The sequence below is a fragment of the Pteronotus mesoamericanus genome, unplaced genomic scaffold (assembly GCF_021234165.1).
Source record: "Pteronotus mesoamericanus isolate MK-2021 breed Mesoamerican mustached bat unplaced genomic scaffold, CSHL_Meso_final contig_20, whole genome shotgun sequence".
Taxonomy (NCBI): Eukaryota; Metazoa; Chordata; class Mammalia; order Chiroptera; family Mormoopidae; genus Pteronotus; species Pteronotus mesoamericanus.
The window spans coordinates 10,973,535-11,001,360 of NW_026555085.1; the positions used below are offsets into that span (position 1 = coordinate 10,973,535).

The window sequence follows — 27,826 nt, forward strand, 5'->3', positions numbered from 1 at the left end:
GATGCATGTGTCTTTGTAGTTATTCATATGTTGTAAATACAGTGGGTTCCTCGGAGTCTCAAATGGTTTATTATGTGCATTTACAGCATGTCAACAAGGGGAGAAGTTAAGGTGATGAATAGCCAGAAAATTATTAACAGTTGCACCTTAAAACTTGTATTCCCAACCTATGTAGATTTTATTTAAAATAAATGGAAACACTTCATGGAAATAATGGAAACCATTCTTTAAGGGTCTCATTATTTAGGAGAATTTTAAATAGTTCTTTCAGTTATTCATGCAATAAATATTCTGAAAAAATCTTTCCTGACAGAGCACATGCAGACATTGGTGTAGCAAAGGGAATTTGACTTGGGATGGAGAAGTAAGGGAAGGAGAAACCATGAGAATCAGATTGTGAAGTCCTTAATATTGAAGTGGAATTCCTCAATGAATGGCTTAACAAAACCTAGGATTTTGAATATTTCTAAAGACTCTGGTAGGCTTGGGAGGGGGTGCCTAATATCTATATTCCTCTATAACTGATTGATCTTGTGATTAACTTTATTTGAACATTCTTTCACTAGCATTAAGAATGATTATTTTAATCTTAAAAATATTCTTTTGTAATATTACAAGTAATTTCTCAACAACAATAGAGTCTGAAAATGAAAGTTTTTTTACTTTTAGCTATTATGTTGAACATTCCATTTCACTTTTTTTTTTTTGGCTTCTAGAAAGCATTCTATTGGTTAGGTATTTTTATATTGGGACTTAAGGTGTTATAGAGCACATACAATCTCCTGGCTTCTAGAACATTCTGTTTATTTATGGGAGCTTGAAACTTGGAAGTGTTTTTTGGTATATTTGAGTGCTCTGTGTAATTTGCATATTTGTCATTGCTTCTGTTAAAGTTAAAATAACTGCAGGTATTGCAGGGTCCATTGTGAGGAATTCCACCAGATACTGCAAACTGATCAGACAATATTTCTCGGTAGTTTTTACTAGTGGGCTCCTTAAACAACCACCAGACTGGAATTCCCAGAGTAAGGTGAAGAGGGCAAGAGATGTACATTTCACCTATGCTTGAGAAACTACAAGGAGAAAGGGTCTTCTACATAAGATTCTAGAGCAGCTTTCTACCCTGCCTCCTGGAGTCATTGCTGGATACAGTTTGATTTATTCCCTCAGGTTATTTAGAATTTATACTTAACCATCATCACCACCACCAGCTACCCCTCTCATTGTCTCCTCTTCAGCACTCACTAGAGACCATTCCTGGATATTAGTCTAAAAAGGCAAATAGTCTTTTGACATTTTGCTTAAATGCTTCTCATGGATTTAGCCTGTATTTGGTGATAAATGCCTTATATCTATCGAGATTTACAAAGACTAGATATACTTCATTATATCTGACTTTAAAGTATTCAACTTGGTCTTTAGTCAAAGGTACAATAGATGCTTGAAGAAGAATGAATTTGAGGATGAGCACTTGAGACTTATTATCTTAGGATGTCTCCTACCTTTTTCCCCTCCCCCTCTAGCAAGGCAGCAAAATAGTTCCAGTGATTGTCTTTAGTAAAAACCATTTTGTGTCTCATGTTATTTCATTGTTCTTATTTTATTTCATTCTAGGTCCAGGGGCAGCCATTAATGGTACAGGTCAGTGGAGGCCAGTTAATCACATCAACTGGCCAACCCATCATGGTCCAGGCTGTCCCTAGCGGGCAAGGTCAAACCATCATGCAAGTACCTGTATCTGGGACACAGGGTTTGCAACAGGTGAGTGGTATGAAAAAGTGTTTAGACAGAGCATTAGAAGAGAGGTTTTAAATAATAACTTATTACAAACTGTGTTACTGTTGCATTTAATTGTTTCTTACCCTGTATCTGCATTTAGTCAATATTCCACCTTTGTAGTACCAGTGATAAAGCAGAACTAGACAGAAATTGTACGCCTCTGGCAAGGACTAATTAGGCATGATTTTGAATCAATGTAAAGAATATAAAAAGATGGGAATCTAGTTGAATAAAAATATTTATTGGGTGACCTTTGTTGGCATTTCTAGTCAGAGAAGAAGGGAATTTAGTCTCTTTTAGAGATTTTTTTTTTTTTTTGCTCAGAAATGTTATCTTTTCTTTCCATGTAATTAATTGTTTGAGTTATCCTGCAAGTAATGAAAAAGAAAATATTTTAGTCCGTAATACCCATCACACACACCTACCACTGTATTTAGAGCAAAATTTTATAACCTTAAATACTTTTTTTTAATTGAAAATAAATGGATGATGTTTCTCATAGGAAGTTAGGAAGAGAAAATGAACAAAAAGTAGGTTAATAAATGAAACTTAATTTTTCCATATTCCCTTGTAGTTTTTATACATACTTTTTTTCTATGGAAAACATCAGATAGGCAAAAAGACAAGTAATACAGTGAACTTGGATAAAATACTAGCCAAGCCTCCAGTAATGTTCACACATGGAAATTGGGTTAAATACTCCTTTAATATTTTTAATTTATAAATTTCTGCTCCACACTTTTTTCCCTTGCGATGTGTTTTTATGCATACTTTTTGAGCATGGTTGTGCCGTTTATGTAGTTGTGGTTTTTTTAATTTACTGTATTCCCACCTAATTTTTCTTTCTCTCTTTATGTTTATTTATTTTTTTAGATTTTATTTATATATCTTTAGAGAAAGTGGAAGGGAGGAAGATAGGGAGAGAAACATCAGGGTGCAAGAGACACATGCATCAGTTAGTTACCTCTTGCACGCCCCCAGCTGGGGGGCCCAGGCTGCAACCCAGGCGTGTGCCCTGACTAAGAATTGAACCAGCAACCTTTTGGTTCGCAGGCCGACACGCGGTCCACTGAGCCGCACCAGCCAGGGCTAATTTTCTTATTTTAAATTCCTTCATAATGGCCAATTTGAAGAATCAGAATTTACAACTTAAAACGTATATTTAAGGTTTTTCCTTTGTTTTTATTTATTTATTTTTGCTTTTATAGGTGAGATTACTGCAAATTTATTTGAGCATGATAGTTTTATTTTTCAGTTGAACTGATTCTTAAAGCAGTTTCTTTGGAGTAAGGGGGATTGCTTGGACAAGGGAAAGGAGAATTTTTTAAGCTGTTGGCTTATTTTTGCACAGTAGAGCTGTAGTTGGGATTAAAAATAGTTTCCTCATTTTTCCATCAATAAATGTATGAGGATTTAAGTATATTTTCAGTATATGTGTTTTACTCTGTTTTACACTTCTATTTCATTTCTGTCGTTCCTCTCATTGGCTCATCTTTGGCCTTCCATTGGCACACCTTCCTTTTTACTCTTGAATGGAAACAGTGTGAGGTAGTGCTTGGAACAGTGTGCTGGGGGTACAGTGACTTGACTTTTCATTCCCAGGTCTGCCATTAAACAAGCTTTTGGATCTTGGCCAAGTCATTTGATTGTCAGTTTTCTCATCTGAAAATGCAGTTTATATCAGGTGATTTCAAGGGTTTATTTCAGCTCTAAATTCTATGATTTTATGGATTTAATTAATTTATGTATGTATGTATTTAACTTTAAGAGTCTCTCACAGGGTGATTTATTTTATTCTCCTCCCTCCAAGCAAGACTGTAATTAATCAAACCACCCTAGAAAAATTATTTTCTGGTAACATATAGGACTCTAGGTAAGAGTCCATAGCCTTTCTTAGAATACTTAAGATATCAATTCTTTTTCATAAGAGTTTGTTTCTCATTATCATTTTTTGAATAACCACTTATTTTAGAAGAATACTTTTAACCTTTTTTATATTGCATCCTCTATTTTAGAATTCCAGTGAGACCCTATGCCCTCTTAGAAAAGGTACAGATGTCCAGATACATGGAAAATCTTGCATACAATTTTAGGTGGAGATCCCTGGCTTGATATAAACAATGGAACTGGAGTAGAGAGCCAAGAAATAGATTGAAGAATATTGGAAGTTGGTATATAACAAAAACAATATAACAGTGAAGAAGTGGTTTTAAAAAGGTATAGATGTATAACATGGATGGAATTATGCTAAGTGAAATAAGTCAGAGAAGGACCTTCCTACCTCATAAATAATAGCAGAACAGGACCTCTGCTTTTGTTTCATCCCCCCTGCCTCACAGCATTTTCCACTTTGTAGAGGAATTTGGGTAACTAATACTCCAGGACCAAAAAAGACCAGTGTCAGCAGGGCACTAATCTTTCTTTGTGTTGTCTTCCACAGATACAGTTGGTTCCTCCTGGACAGATCCAGATCCAGGGTGGGCAAGCTGTGCAGGTACAGGGCCAGCAGGGCCAAACCCAGCAGATCATCATCCAGCAGCCCCAGACTGCCGTCACTGCTGGCCAGACTCAGGTAACTCCAGTATCTCCATGAACACAAGAGCATAGCTGGTTTATAGGGCTCATACAGCTGAGGCTAGTATTTCACATGTAGTAGAAATAGGAGGGAAAAAAAACCCATCAAAAATATTTTTTAAGAAAAAGACTACATACCCCCCCCCCTTTTTGGGGGGTGATGTCTTAGGGTCTGTTAAATTGTGTCATGATTTATTTCCTACAGACGCAGCAACAGATCGCCGTCCAGGGGCAGCAAGTAGCACAGACTGCTGAAGGGCAGACCATTGTCTATCAGCCAGTTAATGCAGACGGCACCATTCTCCAGCAAGGTAAGTGTACCCATTCATTTCTGTCTACTTTTGGGAGGGCATCTTTTTCATTTCTGAGCAAATCATGCTCCAGAAATTTCATGGTGACCTTTACATGACATATTTTTGAACAAACAAAATAAGATTGTTGATTTTTTGTCAGCAATACACATGACCAACATCCATTCCATTTGCAGGACTCCCTACAGTGGTTGTTAAAAGACTGGTCCTAGGGATTATGTAAGCTTTTACTCTTTTCTGGGAAGAAATATTTCTAAATAGGAATGTTGAAAATACAAGTTTCTTTGTTGGTTGTGGGAAAAATGGATTAGAAGTCAACTTGGCATTTGGAGTATTGTTGCTGCTTAGGTGTATTTTTTCAAGGCCACTTCATTCATAATTTCTTCCAGAAAAGACTTAATATATGCCTATTATGTATGTAGAACTTTCCTAAGAAAGTTCTTAGATTTCTTCTCAAAAAGTCTGTGTTCTAATAAGGGAAGCATACATGTGAACAAATGTAGTGCAGAGCCCTTACAGAGGTATGTTCTAGGACTAGATCATGCATAACAAAGGGAGCAGTGAAATATGGCTTGAGGGGGCATGTACTCCAGAGAGAGGAGGAGATGGCATAAACTGAACTTAAGAGTTCTTGGAAGCATTTGTCACATAGTTAAATCTGAAAGGATACATCTCAGATTCCATGACTAAAGGTTTGACCTGTGATTAAAACTTAGCAGTATACAAGATCCAGTGAATGAATGCAGTAACAGTGTGCCCTCATATGACTCAGGAGAAGGCCTGAACTAGATTGAGCACTGGCAGGAGATCAAAAAAAAAGAATGGTAAACACCTCTTTGGGTGCTGCTGTTGATAGTTTGGGGACTTGAAATGCTTGATTTAATTTTAAGCTTTAGACCTGCAACTGACTGATTCATTGTCAGTTTAGGAGGACCAATTTATAAGTTTAAAAATTCTCCATCCTGAAACAGATTGTTCATATGTACAAAAACAGTGAGTATAGCTATAATCAGACTGACCCATAAAAGGGGAGGCCTCCACACTGTCTCACCACCCATGGAAAACTTACTGTAAAGCCCAGGACAGTATCCATTTTAAAGACAGATTTATTCAGAGCTAGAATCCAGACAGTTAATAAAATTTCAAAGATTGTGATTACATGGGTTTTATATAGTATATCAGTCAAAGAGTGAGTGAGTGAGTGCTTTTTTTCCCCCACTTTGTGCTGTTTAGCATGTTTTTCCAGGGTGAATGAGTGTGTGCCAGATAGAAGAGGGACTAACCGTGTTCCCTTCTTTCTGTGTGCCTGTTTTTTGCTTTATTTTCTTAAAGTTACAGTCCCTGTTTCAGGCATGATCACCATCCCAGCAGCCAGTTTGGCAGGAGCACAGATTGTTCAGACAGGAGCCAACACCAACACAACCAGCAGTGGACAAGGGACTGTCACGGTGACACTACCAGTGGCAGGCAATGTGGTCAATTCAGGAGGAATGGTCATGGTAAGAATGTTGATTGTTCAGCTCACTGTTCTCATTTGTAATTTATTTTTCTATATATCTTTGTCTTTGAGAAATTCTTTAACTTGCAATTTGATGTCTGTTATAAAACTTGTTTATAATGTTGACCTCTTAGAACTGAGATTGATCCTTCAGGCACTTACAGACATCTACTATTACAATAAACATTACAGGAAACCATAATTTATTCTGAGGACCTTCTATGTGCCAGGCACTATTCTTGGTGCTGGGGACAGTGGTTAAACAGATGTAAATGTCTGCTTTTATGTGATCTTATTCAGAATTCGGGTATTGAAGAGACAGTTAGATTACTAATCTTTGGAAAATACCTTATTCCTAGAGGATAAAACAAGAAATAAACTAAAAATGAGGAAGATTGTATCAGAGAAACCAAAAAAATGTGTGATATAAATATGTTGGGAATATAGGGGAGGAGAGTTGGGTGATGTGTGTGAAAACTAAATCCTCATCTGTCAAAATAGGATGTCAGTACATAGTACCAAAAATGGATAAATTAAGAATAGAGTAGTAGAAGCCTGCACAGAAGTAGAAGAAACTACCAAAAGAAACAAGACAGACATTCAAAGTAATTATATTTGGGAAGGGAGTGAGGCAAAGGAGACTTGTTTCATCATACATATAGTATAGTATTTTGTTTTTGTTTGCTTAGAAAAATTAGAATTATATAGTGACTTAACTAATTAAATTAGCTGTATAATTATAGGCATTAAGTAGCACTTAGTAAATTCGTACCTACTTTTCTTTGTACTGTTCTATTGTCTTGTGATTATTGTTCTAGACCATTAGATGGCAACAGACATTCCTAGAAAATGGAGTCATAAGTGGACAAGAATTTGGACCAGGTTATGTCGTTTCTTAGCTCCCAGGTCCCCTATGACAATCATCTGTAATGTTTGTTTAAAAGGCATTTAGTATAAATGTTCTCCAGGAAATGCATTTAACTGAATGCCATAAAAGCTACTCTTGGTAGCATTCAGAAGAAAACAGATTAATAGGGATTAAGAAACTGTTTCCTGTGTCCATACTTCATGTCACTACTTAACAAACTGGTTTTCTCTTCACACAGATGGTGCCTGGTGCTGGTTCTGTGCCTGCTATCCAAAGGATCCCTCTACCTGGGGCAGAGATGCTTGAAGAAGAGCCCCTCTATGTGAATGCCAAGCAGTACCACCGCATACTTAAGAGGAGGCAAGCCCGGGCCAAACTAGAGGCAGAAGGGAAAATTCCAAAGGAAAGAAGGGTATGTATAACATTGGGAAGGTTGTAGAAAGAGAATACCAAGGTTCTATTTAGGAATTAATTACCTTTTATATAGTTTGTTTCCTTAAGTACCTTCTAAACAATTAAAGGTAGTTAGCTGATATCTTTTATAAAAGTTAGCATTTGCTATAATTATATGCAGATGCAAATATAAAAACAAAATAACACTGACTTAAACAAATTTTTTTTTGCGTATAAAAGAAGTCCAGAAATAAATTATCCTGGGCTTTAGAACGTTTCCACAGTCCTCAAGACCCATTCTCCTCCTGTCTTATTCTAATACTATTAGTATGCTACTAGTCCAATATAGCTGCTTGTGCCCCAGCCTAGGAGTAAATGGAATAAAAAAGGCAGCTCTTTCAAGGAAACTTTCAGGAAGTTTGATGTTTCTCGTTAGCCAAAATTTAATTACATGGCCACACTTACCTACCAATAAGCCTAGGAACTACAGCGTTTTTATTGAGTAACCATTTCCCTGACTAAAATTTGGTCTGTTAAAGGGAAGGAGAAGATACAAATATTGGGAGGAAGGTAGTGATTTCCATGATACCTTTAGGAAGTCGTTTTTTGTTTTTTTTTTGTTTTTGTTTTTTAACTCATGTAGCATTCACAGTTTTATGGTAGTTATATATAGGTAGCATCTATCTCATGTTTTCTCCAAACCTTTCTCCATAATTCAAAGTCATAGTTACCCCTGGTGGCTTTGCTCACTGCCTTTCTAAACTATTGAAGTTGGAATCTGTATTAGATAACTGTGCTGGTTCCAGCTAGTACTTAAATGGTTTTTATTTCTCTTGTTTTAGAAATATCTGCATGAGTCTCGACACCGTCATGCCATGGCGCGGAAGCGTGGTGAAGGTGGACGGTTTTTCTCTCCAAAGGAGAAGGATAGTCCTCATATGCAGGTGAGGAGACTTAACACCTTTCATTCTTACTACTTTGTATTTTCTTGGGTGAAAGCCTTTGCATTATCCTTTGCTATTTTGACACTAAGGACTAATCATATTCTCTAAATTGAATGCAACATTGTATACCTTTTGTCTTAAAGCACTAAAGGTCTTTAACCTAGTGGACTTTTCCTCCCACCTTTGCCAATTATTAATATTAATTCATTCTTGAAATTTTCACTTTTCTTGATTTTCGAAGAACAGTAGCGGCTAACACTCTACTGCCATGTGCCAGCCATTATGTTAAGTACTTTTATAAGCATTTTTTCTCACTGAACCTCTACAGCAACCTCAAGCCCCATGAGGTAAGAATTATCCTTCCATTTTACAGTTGAATCTGAGGTTTAGAGAGGTTAAATAGTTTGCTAAGGTAAAATGGTACAATTGAAATTCAAACCCAGGCAGTATATGAGGTCTGTCCAGAAAAATTCCAGCCATTATTATAATGAGAATGGTTTGTGCAACATTGATGTAACCTGGCAGCAAGAGAGTGGACTGAAATGCACATGTGTGAAAAATGCTGACTTCACTGTGTACTAGTCAGTGGGGATGGTAGACGCCATTGAATGAGCATATGTGCTCTGTGGCTATCACATTCAAAATGACCGAGTGAGTAGAGCAATGAATCTGCATCAAATTTTGCATTAAACTTAAACATCCCTCTGTGGAAGCTATTCGGATGACTTAGAAGGCTTTCGGGGTCAATGCAATGAGTGCAACACAAACGCCTCAGTGATGATCGAGAATGTTGAACGTGTACAGGCTGCAGTCAACAAAGATTGGCGACTGACTGTGAGAACTAGAAACTGATCTGGGGATCCCAAAAACCTACTGTTTCTGAGATTTTGATGCAGGATCTTGGCATGAAATATGTCATGGCAAAATTCGTTCCGCAGCTTCTGCTACTAGAGCAGAGGGAACATTGTGCCGCAGTTTATGACTTGATTCAAACTGCTACCAATGAACCAGGTTTCCTTAAGAAGGTCATAACTGGAGATGAATTATGGGTCTACAGCTATGATCTGGAAACAAAGGCCCAGTTACCCCAGTGGAAGTCGCCTGGTTCTCCGTGGCCAAGGAAGGCATGGCAAAGTTGCAGCAAGATCAAGACCATGTTAACTTTTTTTATTGGGAAGATGTTGTCCATTACAAGTATGCCCCTGCAGGCCAAATAGTTAATAAGAGTACTACCTCAATGTTTTTCATCAGCTGAGAGATGAAATACCCAAAAAAAATGGCCACAGCTGTGGGCAACTGGTGATTGGCAGCTTCATCAAGGCAACGCACCCACTCACACATCACGTCTCATGCAGAGTTTTCTGGCAAAACATCAAATCACCCAGGTGACTCAACCTTCCTGCAAAACAGATTTGGTGCCCTGCAACTTCTAGCTTTTCCCAAAATTAAAACCACCTTTGAAAGGGACAATTTCAAACCATTGATGAGATTCAGAAAAATACAACTGAGCAGCTGATGGCAATTCCAACAAAGGAGTTTGCAAAGTGTTTTTGAACACTGGAAGAGACGCTGGGAGAACTGTGTGGGGTCCCAGGGTGTCTACTTTGAAGGGGAACTGAGGCAACACTGTCCTATGTACAGTGTTTCTTGTATCTCATATCTCCTTCAGTAAACGTCCCTATTTTTCCTATTACATGGCTAGATATTTTCTGGACCAACCTCGTAATTCCAGAACTTATTCTGTAACTTCTGTATTATACTGGTTCTTAATCTGATTCCGCTGATTGTATTGTATTGGCTTTCTGAGTCAATATATCCAAAATAAGACTTGATTTCTTTTTTAATGCCTCAACCACTCATCTCAACAAGTGACATGTCCATCCAACCAATTACTAAAGCTAGAATTGTCCAGATCTTGGTTTTGCCTCAAACAATATTTAAATCCATTTACCTTACCCCTCCCCAATTGCTGTCAGCCTAGTCTAATCCTCTCTCTTTTGCTTTGATTAGTGTAACAGCTGCCTACTGTTCTCTCTCCTTCCATTCTGTGTCCCTCTGGTCCATTACTCACATCTTAGTGTGGTCATTTTTAAATGTCAATATCATATCACACCATTGTCTTGCTTAAACTGCTTCTACCCCTGCCTTTTCTTGCTTACCTTGGCCAAACAAGGTTCTTCATGATCTAGCTCTGGCTTCCTTTTCTCCTATTCTTTGGTCTTTATGCTCTTGCTACACTGCTTATTGGTCTCTCCTCAGCCATTAGAACCTTTATCTTTAAAATAGTTGATCTGTAAAGCTTTTCACTCCCCACCTTTCTTCATGGCTATCTCCTCATCCTTTAGGTCTTGGTTTAAATATGAGACAGTGTCCCTAGCCCACCCTATCCGGAGTAGGTCTCTCTTACCCCATTATTTCCCTACATCTTTAGAATGTAATAATTAAATTGTTTTATTTGTGTAATTGTGCAGTGGTTGTCTCCCTCACTAGGCTATCAGCTATGTAAAGAGTAGAGGATTGTTTTGCTTTTAGTTTAATGCCCCATCCAAAACAAGCACTCAGTAAATGTTTGTTAAATTAATGGATTCTTCCCATTTACAGGCACTTTATTCTGTATGACTGTCACATCCCACCTGCACTATTGTCACATTGGTCTGTATAAGATAGTGCTTTTACAACCATGTGAGGCCCCTGCTCAAGAGTGCATGCTAATTTCTCGTTTCTTACCGCATCAAATTTCAAACTCTTTCTGTACAACATCTAAGCAACTGCTATTCATCCTGCTTCTCAGTAGTCATAGTGGGATTACTCAGTGTCCTCACACATGAGCACTGATTCCTTCTATGCTATTAATTCCTACCTGTAGTCTGAGAGACCCTCCTTTTTCACTACTTTTTCCTGCAGGATATAGATGTAGAGATGCCAACTATGAGCGTTGTGCCAGGAACTTTCCTAATTCCGGGTACTAACAACATGACTTCAGTCAAGTTACTTAGCCTCTTTTAGCCTCAGCTTCTTCACCTTACAGTGGGATGCTACTGATACTTCACAGGAATGTTGTGGGAATTTCATGCAGTAAGTCACATTAGGCACCTACTTAGCGTAGTGCATGGTGAGAGCTCAGTAAATGCTGTAGTTTTCCTCACTCATTGATCAACACCAAGCTCCTGTCCTACCACCTGTAGAAACTTTGCATTTCATCCTTGGATCATGCCTAGTGAGGTTTCAGAGACTTGGTGTAGAAGAATTGAAGGTAGTTATTGTGGAGAGTTGCAAAAAGATTCCGCAGACAAATCCTTGTCTTAACACTGCAGGTTTTAAGTAAGAAACGGGAGGCAGAGTTAGTGGAAAGAATATTAAATGGGTACCAAGAGATTTGGGAGTTGATCCTTGGTGGGCTTATGACTAACTTTTTCGACTCTAGTCCAAACAAATCAATTTTCCTGTCTGTGCATCTGGTTTATCTGTAACCTTTAGGTTACACTATAACCTTTTAACAAAGTAAATGCATTAAAGTAAATAAATTTCAATGTCACTTAGTTCTGCTAAGTACTCAGCATTTTAATACGATGATCATAAAATAGTGGCACAAAAATACAGCATGACATAGCTTCTCTTGGTCTTTTGCTTAGTTAGCTACCTCCAAGGAACCTTAAACATTACAGGTAGAGCACAACACGGGTGTGCTGTCAACTCTGGAGTGTTCAGTAATGGAATGCCAGGCCAGATTTTTAATCCTTTTGAGAATAAGGTTTATTGACTCTGTTTTCTAAAGGAGCTGAATTTTAACCCATTTATTCAGACTTGTACACAGGCCTTTGGTTTACTTGGCAAAACTATATCTATGCCCTTGGTGATAAAGTAGTGAGAGCCTCAAGTTTCTGTTCTTTTGCAAAGGACTTTCCTCATTATTATGCTTTTTTTGTCTCTAGGATCCAAACCAAGCAGATGAAGAAGCAATGACACAGATCATCCGAGTGTCCTAACCCCAGGCCATGTGATGGACCTGGATTAAGGTCACCTTCCTCACCATTGTTCCAGGAAATTGATCAGTTCTTCCAATGGGACACTGATGATCACATTCTGCCCTTTTTACAGGACAGAAGCCCACTTAGTTTTTAATAAGTGGCTCAGTATTATAATTGCAGCAGTGTCTGGCAAATTGAAGTTGCAAGTCTTTCTCACCCTTTCAGTCAGGACCTGTTTTAGACTGTTGATTACATTGACATTTCATGGATTAGGATGATGCAAGCGACTCATGCCAGCCCAGCAGTACCACACACAGCACTTACGTTGTCTGGTGAAGCCAGCCAGCTATCTCAGCAGGGGAAAATAACCTTCTCAAGTTAAACTGAATTTGGGGAAGCTGGAGCCTACTTCTTCCCATGGAATCTAAAAAACCATCCATCCCTCTGATGAGGGATCTCAGGCTAAGTAAATGGACGCTCTGTGTTCAGAGATGACTTCCTGGCAATGAAGTTCCATCTCGTAATATGGAAACAATAAATTCTCTGAGATATATTCATCTAATCTGTGGTAATAATAAGAATCTCTGTCTGCCCAGATGATAGGTTGGTATTTTTGGACTCCAGCCAAGAAAAAGCTAATTCTGGGGATAGAATGATAAAAGAATCAAGCACTAAAAATAATAATTGCTGTATCTTTTTTAGCTTTGACCAGTTGTGGTCTGCTTGTGCATCTGTTGACAGGTCATCTGGACCATAGTTCTTACTATAGCTACTTTTAAGACATTTTAGAAGGTATTGGAACTCGAAACTTCCTTTCCTAAGTAGAGAACAAAACAATACAACTTCCATGCTGAAGTGCTGAAGACAGTGGTCGCACCTCCTAAACAGAGCCAAACTAGAGATTTTCAGTCATAAGCTTGGTGACAGCATTTGGAAAATAGAAGGGTTTGTGTGTGTTTCAGTCTAGAAGAAGAGAGAGTTGTATGTATACCCATATGTTGTCATATAGCATGATTGATTCTTCAGTGGATGGATGCCTGGGATGGATCATTAAGATGAGAATAATTTACATTTACACTATAGCCTTTTACCAAGAACAGAAAGGGAGCGGTATGAGATTTGGTCCTTGTCAGTTTCTGGAAAGCACTGTTCAATGCAGCTGCTGTGGGTGTTCTCCAGGTTACCTGCTAGAGCTTGAGGCAGGTAGATGTTGGCTTCACTCCTGCAGCACTTTGTGCTGGCCCCAGAAAACACATATTCTCATTCTTCCCATGGCAACTGACTCTGGCTCCAGTTTTCATTTGTTTCCCTCCTTTCTCAATAGGCCTCGTGCAGGAGGTTTTCATATTGCATCCATATCCTGGGGACAAATTACAGACTGGAAATCAAGGTGCCTGCAGTGTAAGAAACTGGACCATAGTTCCCAGAACGGGTTGTGCCTCATTTTCTAGATGTTGAACCCTGTTTAGAAATAAGATGATATTTCAGAAGAGCTTCTTCCTACTCTGGAAACAAAACAATTCTTTTGAGAAACATGTGGGTTTGACTTAAATACCAAGCGTAAAGATTGGCTTTTTTATTTTACTCTACATTGAGAGAGAAAAGATAAATTTAACTCTAAAGAAAACATCACAAAGGGAAATCATTGTAATAGAAAAGAGGTACAGGGCTATGCAAAAGAAGCAGGAAGTGAAGTATTTCTAGTTCCTGAAATCAAATTATCTCTTGGCTTCTGGTGGGGGTCAGGGAGCTGATTCTTTGGTAGGCTCACTAGAAACTTCTGGCTCTTTTTATATATTGAGTTTCAGATGTTAATTTTATCCAGTAAGCCCCAAACTTTTCAGATGATAGATTATTAAAAACAATGAGGAATTTATATATCCTTTGGTTTGTTTAGGAATCTTTAAGATGCAGAGTTCAGGAAGAAATTCCTCAGATTTAATTTCTAGTATTTAGGCCAATAGCAATTCTAAAATGCTATTTATTTGTGTCTATAAGTTTGTACATAGTAATACCAACCTCATTGTTGCAGAATTATTTTTTCATGCATTTGAGTTTTGTTTGAAATGAAATGCTGGTTGTTATTTTGTCACTGCATTTCAGCTAACTCCCGGCCCTCTTATTGTGGTCATTTTAGCACACCATAATATCCCACAAAGTGGGGCTTTGAGATTTGGACATTTTCTTTGTTACTAGAAGTTCTTTTATTCATTTGTCCTTGTGACTGTAGTGATGACTTCTAGATGCAGAAAGAGTGAATGGATGAGTGAATAATTGGTTTAATGCATAGTTATTCTACTTGAGTGCTTTTTTCCTTTCAGGATAATTGTAAATGAATATATTTTCATTGTACTGGTACATTGAACATGTCAGTGTCTGTACCACTGGACCAACAACATTTTATGGCTATTGAGTGCCTGATGATAATGTCTTGCTTTTTCTTTGGGACTCCAATTATATATCTTTTGCCCTCAGCAGTAAGGGGAGTACAGGTGATATGATCATTGATGTCATTGCAATTGTTATTTTTTAAAATAAATTTATAAAAATACTAAAATGTTATTTGAATTTTGAGAAGTCTACATCCCCTGGGTTTTAAGCTGTTAATAATGTTGAAATTGTGATCTCTGTAGGCAGACACGTGAACTCTGTGTACAGTGTCAAACTTGTAGTGCCCAAACCTCTTAGTTATCTTGCCTCTTAACCTCCTTTTCTGTTTGGCTCTCCCACTGGGCTAACTAGGTATTTTCTGTCACCTGTGAACTAATCATATATTTGGTCTTATTGGAAGAGTTAATCAAAATGCAAAGAAGTAATTCCTTTAGTGAAATTAGCCCACCAATACAGCCTTGATTTATTAGGTGTTGTGTAACTATAGATAGTGACGGTGAAGTTTTTACATTTTTATTTCCTCGTGAATCTGAGCAACAGACTGGCAACCTAAAGCGTGCCGGTATACAAAAGTCAGAACCGGGAATTAAGAGAAAACCAGCCACAGGGAAACCTCCTGTAAGAGACCCAATAGACTTGTCCTGGCAGACAACAGAAATAGAAGAAACTCTCCCCTAACAATTAAACTAACAGTAAAATAGCTTTAGTCTAACAGTGTTAGATTTAAAGACCATCCTGAGTTTGCTTTAGCCAGATGCCAGTGGAATTTGTCCTTAGAAATTCAGAGATGACCCGTTTCACCTGTGATAGGACGCAAAGACCGCCCTATTGATATTTATCGCAGATTATCTGTTTTGTACGGGAAGCCTCTTCACTATCACATTTCAAGATGAAAAAAAAAAACCTCAAATGCCCAAGGCTTCCCTGTCACGCCTCCACCGTCCCCCGCCCCCATCCTGACCAGAGCAAGAGCGAAGGCAGCCAGGAGCAGGTGGGGCGGGGCCCGCAGCCATTTTCGATTAGTGATACCACAAGGAAGGCTACACTCATTGGCTCACGGGAGGGCCCTGCCCGAGCTGTCAATGTGGATTGGCTGCTACACGAGGGACCCGGTAGCTAGATGGGCAACCCCGCCACCGTCATGGCGTCCGGCGACGCGGTGAGGGCGCCGTTTCTGTGGCCTGTGGGAGCCCGCTTGGCGGCGCTGCTTCCCGACCTGCTGGTCTTCAGGAAGCCACGGGCGTCGGAACCCGAGCTGGCCACCACCCATGGCGTCCTCCTTAGCGTCCACGTGACGGGTGAGGGCCAGGGGAGGTGCGTCTCCCTCCCCACCTGCCAAAGGAGCGGCTGTTGAGCCTCAGCTCGTAGAGGCCAAGGCGTTTAACCGGCCTGGCCCCGGGCAAGCTAAGATGCTGTTTACCTGCAGGCCGCCGGAAACTTTGAGGGCCATTCTCAGAGGAGGACGCCTTTAGGAGTAACCTGGAATAGCCCTTGAGTTCTTTCAGAAATGATGAAATTGAGACTCATAAAGGGGAAAGGACTTCCCCTGGGCCACATGGCAGACTGAATCCAAGTTTCTCCCAATACCGAGCGTTTTCCAATAAGAATTTTTCCTCATTTGCTTATTTTATTCGTTCAATTAATTCATTCTTTGGGTTTACAAATATGTGCGCCCCATTGTTCTAGGAGTTAAGAAAACTAGCAGCTATTTGATAGTTGTTTATTTAACAAATTTGTATGGAGTGTGTGTCATGGATATGAAGATGAGTCGTAGAAGGTGTCTTCCTCAAGGAGCTCAAAACGTGTTCTCTATAAAGCATTAATCTGTCCCCTCCTCAGTGGTGTCTGTCACAGGGGTAGAAATCCTACAGTTCCCTTGCCCAGGGGGCCTCAGAGGATGGCGGGGAAGAGGCAGCTGGCTTCAGGGGAAAAGGGGCTCCACCATCCGCATCCCCTGGGAACATGGAGAGGGGCCCCCGGGATTCCCCCAAAGGCAGCAGCAACCAGCCTGGCCCCCAGCCATGCTACAGGATAATGAATTGCTCACCTCCTAGAGGTCTGCTGCTTTTCCACTGGTCTGATATGTGGAGGGAATAGGGCCTCTAAGTAGGATTTGCAGCTAACTTAGTATTTTCTGCTTTGTTGGTCAGGGTTTACAGCATTAATGGACAGGTTCAGCCAGACCTGCAAGTCGGAACGTGACGTGGACGAACTGGCCCACATCTTCAGTTATTACATTAGTGACATTGTGGAGCGTGAGTGACCATTGTGGGGGAGCAAGGAAGGTGTGGTCTTGACTCCTGAGGGTTTGTGGCAGAACAGGGCCAGGGGTGCTTTAAAAGGGATACTAAAGGGATACTAATTCTTTCAGTAGTGCTTCATCTTGGCTCTTCAAGTTGCCACTGACAAGCTTGATTTTTGCCTGTAGCTGCCATTCTCCCCAGTCTCACACCCTGTCAACTCAATGTTCAGAAACGGGGGAAAAAAACTAATTTTAACTTTGCATGTTTGTATTTTATTTCAAAATAAAGTACTCCTCAGGGTATGTCTTCTAACAATAATGTAATGTGCCTCATGTGTGTATATTAGATATAATTTACAAAACACCTTCCCACGTTGGTATTGCATTTTGATCCTATGAGGCAGAAATGAGTATTTCCTTTATTTTCTGCCATGTATTAAGCTTGTGCATATTTGAGTAATCTGGAAAAGAAACTCCTTATTTGTGCCGTAAACATGTTTTGAATACCTACTCTGTGGCGTGCACTATAATAGTGCAGAGGGTGCAAAAACCTACTCTTTGGGCCCTTTCAGTCTAATTAGGCCTACCTGTTACCGAACAAATGGACCCATGACAGGGGGTGCCCAGATGCTATTACCGAAATGACACCCCCCTTGCCCCGGAGTCCCTCGGTTGTGGGTCCTTTGCGCGCCGCCCTTGGAATTATGGCTCTGAATGGCAGAGTTTGGGGAAAAGGAAAGGAACTATTCAAAAGTTATACAGGTTTGATTAATGGCTAAATGTCACCCTTAAATCTCAAAATCCCTTTAAAACAATCACCAGCACACACACCGTCCTGCCTTCCCCCCTTTTGCCCAGTTAGGCCAATCAGGCCAGTCGGGGGTACCGTCCTTCAGAAGAAAAAGAACAGAAGTCCAGGGTTCGGCTAGGCAGGCCTCTCTTGGGTCTCAGCACCATCCACTGCGTCACCGCGATCTCCAGCTCTTAATCCATAACCATGTGGCACCTTCTCCCGGCCCCCCAGCAAGAGTCCTTTCTCCCCTCTTCCCACATGGTCTTCACACTGTTCCCCAGAGTCTGTGTCCCTTTGACTCTACTGCAGGCCCCTGTCTCTCCTCTTTCTTTCCCAGTTACATTCTGTATTAAGTCTTTTAAACCTTCCAGATTAGCTTTGGTGATATGCAAAATAACCCTCTTTGCATATGAGGAATGAAGCTCTCCCGTTATTGACATACAAAATGACTTCTCAATGGCCCTGCTCAAGGCTCCCATCCCCCATGGCGGCCCACCCTGGGGTGGGGAGAATATATTTTTCTTGGACACCCCAATCTCTGGACTCTGTTACAAATACCCCTTGGGGGGCCCCTAGCTGTGCCCCGTTACATACCCAACGGAAATTACTCTGGCCCTGTACTCTTTAGTAACACTCCCATTCTTTACTGACAGTGCCCCATACAGTTATGTCCATCATTCTGAAATTCACCAGAATACTTACTTTGTAGCATCCTCCTTTTGACTCTCCCCTTACCCCTGAGGAACAAGTATAAACAGTCTTTCAATTTTTCTCACCAAGGTTAGATGAAAGGGGGAGAAAGAGATTATGTATTAAATAGGAATTGTAACACCAGGAACTACTGTGTACTAGAAATATAGGGAGAAGTAAGACAGAGTACCTCCTTTTTTGGAGTTTCCAATTTAGTGGGAAAGACAATAAATAAGATGATTATCAATTACACATTCTACAAAGGATATAAATAGGGTGTGGTGGTAAAAAAAAGAAATGTAGGGTGATAGTTTCTATATTAGGGTAGTCATAGGTGGTGTTTAAGCTGAGATGTAAATGTAAGAGCAACACCTTGTGAAAAGCCTTTCAGACGGAAGTATGCCAAGTACAAAACTTCTGAAATAGGAGAAAGCTTGACATGTTTTAAGAACTGAGCAGCCAGAGTGGCTAGAGCATAGCTAGTGAAGGAGGAGCGGTTTGAGGTGAGGTTGGAGATGATCAAGCTGTTTAGGCCATAGTGAGGAGTTTGGATTATATATGTTCTTACAGAGGGGAAACTATGAAAAGGTTCTCTAGCAAGGGAGTGGTGTGATTTGACTTATGTTTTTTAAAAGTGCATTTTAGCTGTCTCATGGAGATTGGGTTATAGGAAGCTGATGAAGTCTAAGTAGTAAGAATGGTGCTGGAAGAGATAATTGGAAGAGTTGTGGAAAGATGATAGAAATTTGGTCTAGGGTAGTGGTTCTCAACATTGGCAGCACATCAGATATCCTCTTGGGGAGCTTTTAAAAACCCTGATGTCCAGACCAATTAAATCAGAATATTTTGAGGCAGGCCTAAGAATCAGATTTTTAAAAGTTTTGCAGGCAATTCCATTGTGCAGTCAAGATTGGAATCATTGGTCTCAAGATATAGAGCTATATGGAGCTGGATTGATTTGAAATATATTTTTCAGATTTAACAGACAAGATTTGCTGATGTATTGAATTTCAGTGAGAAGTGGTAAGGAAGGGGACTCAAGTTTTCAGCTTTCATAAATGAATTGATGGTGGCATCACTTACCAAAATGGGAAAGTCTGAGCTTTGAGAACAAAAATCAGGTTCTGTTTTGAATATTTGGAGCTTGAGATGCCAATAAGTCATTCAAATGGAGAGACCAAAGTGTGAGCTGATGAGAAGAGTATAAATAAAGAGAAAGAGCCTAAGACTGAGGCTTAAGGAATTCCGGGGAGAATTATGATTAAGTAGAAAGAGACTACAAGATAGCCAGTGAGGTAGGATATTGTGGTATTTATGATACCAGAAGAAAAATATCTGTCTAGATGAGGGTGGTGGCTAGCTGGCTTGAAAATGAAAGGTGTCAAATACAGTGAGGTCAGAAAATACTGAATTTAGCAAGATGAATGCTGTTGATTATCTTGATAATTTTAGTAAAGTGGCAGAGATGGAAATCAGTAAGCTGAGAAGAGAATGGTAGAGAAAGTTTTTGAGTGAATAGGTTTTAAGGAGAAAGCTGTATATAGTCAACTCTTGAGAATTTTTTTTGCTGGGACTGTAGCCCAAAAAAAATGGTCTTAATAGCTAGAGAAGAAGGTAAAGTCAAGAATAGGTAGGTGAATTTTGTTGTGTTTTGTTTTTGTTTTTAAAAATATGTATAGGAATGATCCAATAGAAGATGAGGGAGAGAGTGACATTCTTGAAAGGGAGAGCAGGGCTGGGGTCCAGAGCACAAATAAGGGGGTGGCTTTGAAGAGAATAGAATTACTTCTGCCATTTTAGAGAAGACTTAAGTACAAACAGATTTGGGGAGAAGCTAGGAGGAAGGAAAAAGGAACCTAAGCCTTGGAGTACACAAATAGACCAGAAAATATATGAGGAAAACTCAGTGGGCCATTTTCTTTTTAATCATATATGATTCTTCTATGATCTGGTATAGTTCTAATTTTGACTTATTTTCCTCTTTCTTCCTTACCCAATTTCAGATGTACTCTGTTTTGGAGGGGATATCCTAAATATTACAGGTATTTTTTAACTTTTCTGAATATGTAAAGGACTATAAGTGAGAAAGACTATATTAGGTAGAGTTTGACATATTTGTTTATTCAGTATTGTGTGGTTATTAATATGTGCTGGGCCTGAGGAAACAAAGATGAGAAAGACACATACTCTGCCTCAAAGGGTCTTCTGGTCTAATGGAAAAGCATTGCTCATATTAAGCTCACATTGATTTACATATTGTTTAGACTGAATGACAGAAAAACAAGTGCCTATAGAGCATTCATGAGAAAACTAATGAGAAACTTGGTCATTAGTAGCAGGAGCTAAATATAAGATAAGGAGGAGTCAAAAGTCTCCTCTCTGGAGAACTCTGAGGATCATTAACAGCTTTATGCCATAGAATTGGCCCAGCTTCTTATTTAAACTTAAATCAGCCGTAAAATTAGATTTGAACACAAACCTACCTTTTTTGAACCTCTTTGCTAGTACCTCTCCCCTTCTTTTAGTATATTGGTAGGATGAAGGTTACCAAAACAATCCTTAAATCTTAGTAATATGTTAGCTTCTACCTAGTCATGTTTTTACATGCTCAGTAGTTTTGAGAATCTAAAGCAATATTTTAACCTAGGATAATGGATAAGAACAAGAAACCTTGCCTGACACCTTTCATGATATCTTCTGTGTTATTGGGAACCTTGCGCTGGCCAAGTAATTCCAGGTATTTGACTTCTGTCAGCCTGTCTTGTGTCTCTGCAGGGAATGTGCTCCTGGCACTCTGGACAGTAGAGCAGAATCAACTGAGGGACATCATCACCCTGGTGGCAAAATGCAGTCTGGAGATGCAGGAGAAATTTGGGATCTACCATACCAGAGAAGGCCAAGACTTGCAGCTAAAGATAGGTAGTAGCTACTAAAAGAGGTCCAATTGAAGAATAGTAAAAACAAAAAACCACTATTAAAAAAATCCAAAAGATAAATGACAAATTGGGTAAAAAAATTGTAACTCATGTAGACAAAGGGTGAATTTTTTTCTAATATAGAAAGAATATACAGAAATTTTTAAAAACACAAAGAAAAAACTAACATTCTAAGAGAAAAATGGGCAAAGGACATGAATAAATAGTATACAAAAACATCAGATGGTCAAATTCATAATAAGAAAATGCCAACTGAGATCATTTCTTATCTATAGATACACAAAAGTTCAGATGCTAAACATACTGAAGATGTTGAGGCTGTGAAGAGTAAGCCTCCTCATGTGGTACTGATGGGAATCAACAATGATACAATTTCTATGGAGGTTGATTCAATAATCTCTGTGAAGATTACAAATGCATTTATTCTTTATCCCAGCAATCTTATTTCTGAACATTTATCCTATAGCTATACCTGAGGATATATGAAATGTCATATGTACAAGATTAATGATTGTAATATGGTTTGTAAAAAAAATTGAAAACAACCCATTTATAGGAGACTGGTTACACATTAATATGTCTACTCAATGAGAGTCTCTGCAACTTTAAAAATATATGTTCTGATATAGCAATATCTCCAAAATATAGTTGAAAAAAAGTAGGTAGTATTTTATTATATGGATATACTACAATTTATCGACTCACTTTTTTTTTTAAAGTTCTGGCTAAAAGAAGAATTTAGAGCCAAGACTCAAATTATAAGGGAAAGTTTATTTAGAAAGCCACAGAGATAGAAGAAATGAGCTATAGAAGGAATGGGCTCAAGAAATGAGTCACAGCAAAGGTAGGGTCCTTGGAGCTTAGGAAAGAGAGAGAAAGGGAGATACTCACCTTGAGAGATGAAAGAGGGTGCTCAGCAGGGAAAGAGAGAGAGAGAGAGAGAGAGAGAGAGCACCCTGGGGAAAGAAGTGGGTGGGGAAAGGGGTAGGTGTGCTCCGTAGAGAGAGCTACTATCCACTCACTTTTGATGGACAATTGAGTTGTCAATTTTTGGCTATTACAAATGAAGCTGTTATGAACATGTGTGGACATATATATATTCATTTCTCTTGGGTAAATACCTAGGAATGGAAGGTCTAGGTCATATGGTAGATGTATGTTTACCTTTCTAAGAAACAACAAATCTTTTTTTCCAAAGTGCTTGTATCATTTTACATTCCTACCAGCAATGTATGAAGATTCCAATTTCTCCATGTCCTTCTCAATTCTTATTATTTATTGTCTGTTTGAAGAACTTCCTTTAACATTTCTTATAATATGAATTTGCTAGAGATATGTTAGTTCAGCTTTTGTATGTCTGGAAAAATCTTTATATTACCTCTTTTTTTGAAATGTATTTTCACTGGGTATAAAATTCTAGGTTGATGGAGATTTTTTTTCCTCTCTTACATTAAAGATGTTGTTCTGCTATCTTCTAGCTTCTCACGTTTCCAACAAAAAAATCTACTTCTGTCTTCATCTCTTTGTATATAATGTATCTGTCTTTCTTCTGGCTACTTTTAAGACCTTTTTTCTTTTTCATGTATTTATTTTTTATTATTATTCTATTACAATTATCCCAATTTTTTCCCCTTTGCCCTCTTCCACCCCACTCCCACAGTCAAACCCCACACTGCTGTCCATGTCAATGGGTCATTCATACATTTTCCTTGACTAGTCCCTTCCCCTTCTTTCCATCATTGTCCCCATACCCTCCCTTCCCCTCCCCTCTGGACTCTGTCGATTTGTTCCATGTTTCCATGCCTCTGGTTCTATTTTCCTTGTTAGTTTATCTTGTTTCACTAGATTCCTCTTATAAATGAGATCATACGGTATTTGTCTTTCACCAACTGGCTTATGTCACTTAGTATAATACTCTCCAGGTCCAACCAGTTGCCACAAAAGGTAGGAATTCCTTCCTTCTTTCTGTTGTGTAGTATTCCATTGTGTAAATTTATCACAGTTTATTGATCCACTCATCTACTTAGGCTGATGGGCACTTAGGCTGTTTCCAGCACTTGGCTATGGTAAATAGTGCTGCCATGAACATAGGGGTTCACAAGTTCTTTTGGATTGGCATTTCAGTATTCTTAGGGTATAGTCCTAGCAGTGGATACACTGGGTCAAAAGACAGTTCTGTCTTTCATTTTTTAAGGAAATTCCATACTGTTTTCCACAGTGGCCACACCACTCTGCGCTCCCACCAACAGTGTACTAGAGTTCCCTTTCTCTACCCCCTTGCCAGTACTTGTTGTTGATTGATTTATTAAATAATGATAGCCATTCTGACAGGTGTGAGGTAGATATCTCATTGTGGTTTTAATTTGCATCTCTGTTGGCTAGTGATGTTAAACAGTTTTTCATATGCCTATGAGCCATCTATATGCCCTCCTTGGAGTATTATCTGTTCAAGTCCTTTGCCCATTTTTTTAATTAGATTGTTTGTCTTCCCGGTGTTGAATCATGTAAGTTCTTTATATGTTTTGGAGATTAAACTCTTATACAATGTATCATTGGCAAATATGTTTTCCCATATGGTCAATTCCCTTTTCATTTTGAGGATGATTTCTTTACCTATGCAGAAGCTTTTTAATTTGATGTAGTCCCACTTGTTTACTTTTTCCTTTGTTTCCCTTGCCTTAGGACATATGTCGGCAAAAATATTGCTATATGGGATATCTCAAATTTTACTGCCTATGTTTTTCTCTAGGACTTTTATGGTATCATGACTTATATTTAAGTCTTTTATCCATTTTGAGTTTATTCTGGTGTATTGTGTAAGTTGAGGTCTAGTTTTATTTTTCCACATGTACCAGTCCAGTTCTCCCAACAGCATTCATTGGAGAAACCATTTTTACTCAATTGTAAGCTTGTGCTCCCTTTGTCAAATATTAATTGACCATAGAGACAGAGGTTTATTTCTGGGCTCTCTGTTCTGTTCCACTGATCTATATGTCTGTTCTTATGCTAGTACCAGGCTGTTTTGATTACAGTGGCCTTGTAGTATAGTTTTATATGAGGTATTATGATTCCTCCAACTTCATTTTTCTTTCTCAAGATTTCTGAGGCTTTTTGGAGTCTTTTTTGGTTCCATATAAACTTTGGAGTATTTGTTCTAGATCAGTGAAAAAAGCCATCAGTACTTTAATAGGAATTGCATTGAAGTTATAGATTGCTTTGGATAATACGGACATTTTAATGATGTTATTCTTCCAATCCATGAACAGGTTATGTGTTTCCACTTATTTGTATCTTCCTCTATTTCTTCCTTCAGTGTTCTATAGTTTTCTGAGTACAGGCCATTTACCTCCTTGGTTAAGTTTATTCCTAGGTACTTTATTTTTCTTGCTGCTGTAGTAAATGAGATTTTTTACTAGTTTCTTTTTCTGACAGTTCATTGTTGGTATACAAAAATACCATCAATTTCTGAATATTGACTTTGTATCCCACTATTTTGCCAAATTCATTTATTAGGTTGAATAGTTTTTTGGTGGAGACTGCAGGGTTTTCTATGTACACAATCATGTTGTCTGCAAATAATGACAGTTTTACTTCCTCCTTTACAATTTGAATGTCTTTTATTTCTTTTTCTTGTCTGATTGCTGTGGCTAGAACTTCCAGTACTATGTTGAATAAGAATGGTGAAAGCAAATGTCCCTTGTCTTGTTCCTGATCTTAAGGGAAAAGCTTTTAGTTTTTGCCCGTGGAGTATGATGTTGACAGTAGGTTTCTTATATATGACCTTTATTATGTTGAATTTTGCTCCCTTTATTCCCACTTTGCTGAGTATTTTTTTTATTATAAATGGGTGCTTTTTCAGCATCTGTTGATATGGTCATGTTGTTTTTGTCCTTCATTTTGCTTATGTGGTGGGTTAAGTTTATTGATTTGCAAGTATTGTACCATCTGTGGATCCCTGGGATAAACCCCACTTGGTCATGGTGGATGATCTTTTTAATGTATTACTGGATCCAGATTGCCAATATTTTGTTGAGGATTTTAGTATGTATGTTTATCAGGCATTGGCCTGTAATTTTCTTTCTTACTGTGCCTTTACCTGGTTTTGGAATTAGGATAATACTGGCCTCATAAAAAGAGTTTGTGAGTCTTCCCTCCTCTTCAATTTTTTGGAATAGTTTGAGAAGGAGAGGTGTTAGTTCTTTGAAAGTTTGGTAAAATTCACCTGTGTAGCCATCTGCTCCAGGGCTTTAGTGTGCCAGGGGTTTTTATTGAGTTTTTTTCTTTATCTCTGGTTTTAGGTAATCTGATTATGATGTACCTAGTACAGTTTTTTTTGTTTGTTTTTTCATTTTTCTTGTACTTAGGGCTCATTAAACTTCTTTGATCTCTAGGTTTCTCGTTTTTTAATCAAGTTTAGGAAATGTTCTACCATTATTTCTTCAAATAATTTTTTCTATGTTCCTCTTCCTCTGTCCAATTACACACATTAGCCTGCCTGAAATTGTCCCATGGCTCATTGGTGTGAAGTTCACTTTTTTTCCCTCCCTATCTTTCATTTTGGATAGTTTCTATTGCTGTATTTTTTCATGCTTACAAACCTTTCTATTGCAATTACCTTTTTTCCTATTTAGTGTATTTTTCATCTGAAACCTTCTGGTTTTTATCCTTGGAAGTTTGATTTGGGTCTTTTTTTTTTAAATCTTCCATGTCTCTATCTGTTCAGTGTCTTCTCTAGGTTCTTGAATATATAGAATGTAGTTATAACTCTTTTAATGTTCTTGTCTACTAATTTTATCATTTGTATTATTTTGGGTTGGGTTTGATTGGTTGTCTTTTCCCTCACTGTGGATCATATTTTCGTTTTTCTTTGCATGCCTGGTAACTTTTCATGGGTGCTAGGTGTTGTGAATTCTATGTTTTTGAGTGCCAGATTTATAAAATATTATCATAATATATTCCTGAACTTCATTCTGAGGTCTGGGCATCTTGATCCTTTCAGGTTTTGCTTTTAAACTTTGTTGTATAGGACCAGAGTTGTGTTTAATCTAGGGCTAGTTTTGACACATTCCTGAAGCAAATCCCTTCAATGCCTTGTGAATTACTAGATTTGACACTCTGGACAGTAGGAACAGGAACTATTCCCAGCCTTGTGTGATACAGGGATTGTTTCTTCTCATCTTTTCAGGTGATTTTCCCCCCTGGCCTGAGGTGGTTTCCTCACACTGATGCACTTATCAGTAGTCACCTAAAAATTTGATGGGGGTCTGGTACAGATAGCTCAGGTTTTCTCTGTATATACTTCTCTCAGTGTTCACGTGCCCTATAACCTGTAGCCACCTTGGCCTCCTCAGACTCACTCCTAGCTTTCTCTCCTCAACTCAGCAAGTCTCCTGGGTTCTGTCTAGGTTTCTACTCCCCAAGATGTATCCTGGAAACTCTCCAGGCAGTAGCTGGGGTATCAGAGGGTTCAGTTTGTTTTTCCATCTCTCAGCCATCATTGTCCTCCATTACTAGACATCCCAATATATTGAAAATTATTTCATGTATTTTTTTCAGTTTATTGATTGTTCCAAGCATTATGATAAATTCACTACCTGTTTTCTGTCTTGGCCAAGAGATGTTTCTCTGGTTCCTGTAAAAGAGTTTTCTCTTGTTTTTAGCTTGGATTGGGTGACTTAGACCATGTCCATTAAAATATTGATTTTCTATTCACCAGCCCTGGTTACATGTGAGGAGGGATGGTATGGTCACCATGACAACCGTTTCTAAGCATAACCATTAGGTCTCTGCCAGCAGGACCTAGCTGTCCATTAAAAGAGCAATTTAGAGACAAGTCTCTTACAAGCCTAGGATCTCTTGTTTCTTATCCTGTACAACCCTGGCTTGTTTGAATGTCCATCTCTAGGTGTGTTTGAGACAGAAGGAAATCTGAGGCAAGGTATTATTTTTCAAGGTGAGTTCACCAAATACTTCTGCAACTGTGGGCAATAACAAGATTGGCATAATGCAGAGAGCAATGTAAGGATTCCAGACCCCTTCCTTTGCATAGTTAATTGAGTTTGGCTATTCACCACCTGTCTCCTGTTTTCTGGATAGGTCTGTCTGCAGGTCGGATTTCCCAGGTTATTGTTGGAGATGAGCAGCAACAGTACCTCTTGGTGATTGGGCGGGATGTAGATGATGTCCAGATAGCTCAGCGTTTGGCTCAGGCAAATGAGATTGTCTTGTCCTGGAACTGTTGGATGCTCTGTGAGCAGTACATGTTTGAAGTGGAAATCATGAAGGAGGATGAAGCTGTGAAGGTAAGAGGCTGGTCCCATCCATTGCACATTCTGAAAAGTCCTTCCTATTACACATGGCAGTCAGTGCTCTGGTAGTGCTCTCATATTGCCCGACCAAAACAATAACATTGGAACTCTATTGTGGAAGGAGGTGGGGG

At 38.8% G+C, this 27,826-nt stretch overlaps 2 protein-coding genes across 9 annotated transcripts in view; both read left to right on the forward strand.

The window, feature by feature from the left end:
- Positions 1 to 14,824, forward strand: part of NFYA (nuclear transcription factor Y subunit alpha) — a 24,441-nt gene extending 9,617 nt beyond the window's left edge. For 6 of the 8 annotated variants that reach the window (XM_054569334.1, XM_054569329.1, XM_054569332.1 and 3 more), the window contains 7 exons: positions 1,615 to 1,761; positions 4,220 to 4,351; positions 4,559 to 4,664; positions 5,997 to 6,163; positions 7,269 to 7,442; positions 8,266 to 8,367; positions 12,300 to 14,824. In XM_054569334.1, the coding sequence (XP_054425309.1) occupies positions 1,615 to 1,761; positions 4,220 to 4,351; positions 4,559 to 4,664; positions 5,997 to 6,163; positions 7,269 to 7,442; positions 8,266 to 8,367; positions 12,300 to 12,353 (882 nt within the window). In that variant the 3' untranslated portion in view covers positions 12,354 to 14,824. The remainder of the gene's footprint in view (positions 1 to 1,614; positions 1,762 to 4,219; positions 4,352 to 4,558; positions 4,665 to 5,996; positions 6,164 to 7,268; positions 7,443 to 8,265; positions 8,368 to 12,299) is intronic. The other 2 variants (XM_054569335.1, XM_054569337.1) reach the window with 1 other exon arrangement.
- Positions 14,825 to 15,867: 1,043 nt separating this feature from the next.
- LOC129067027 (adenylate cyclase type 10-like) overlaps positions 15,868 to 27,826 on the forward strand; it is a 45,432-nt gene continuing 33,473 nt past the window's right edge. The window contains 5 exon segments of the mRNA XM_054568742.1: positions 15,868 to 16,024; positions 16,877 to 16,981; positions 20,455 to 20,493; positions 21,227 to 21,370; positions 27,484 to 27,689. Coding sequence (XP_054424717.1) covers positions 15,868 to 16,024; positions 16,877 to 16,981; positions 20,455 to 20,493; positions 21,227 to 21,370; positions 27,484 to 27,689 — 651 coding nt within the window.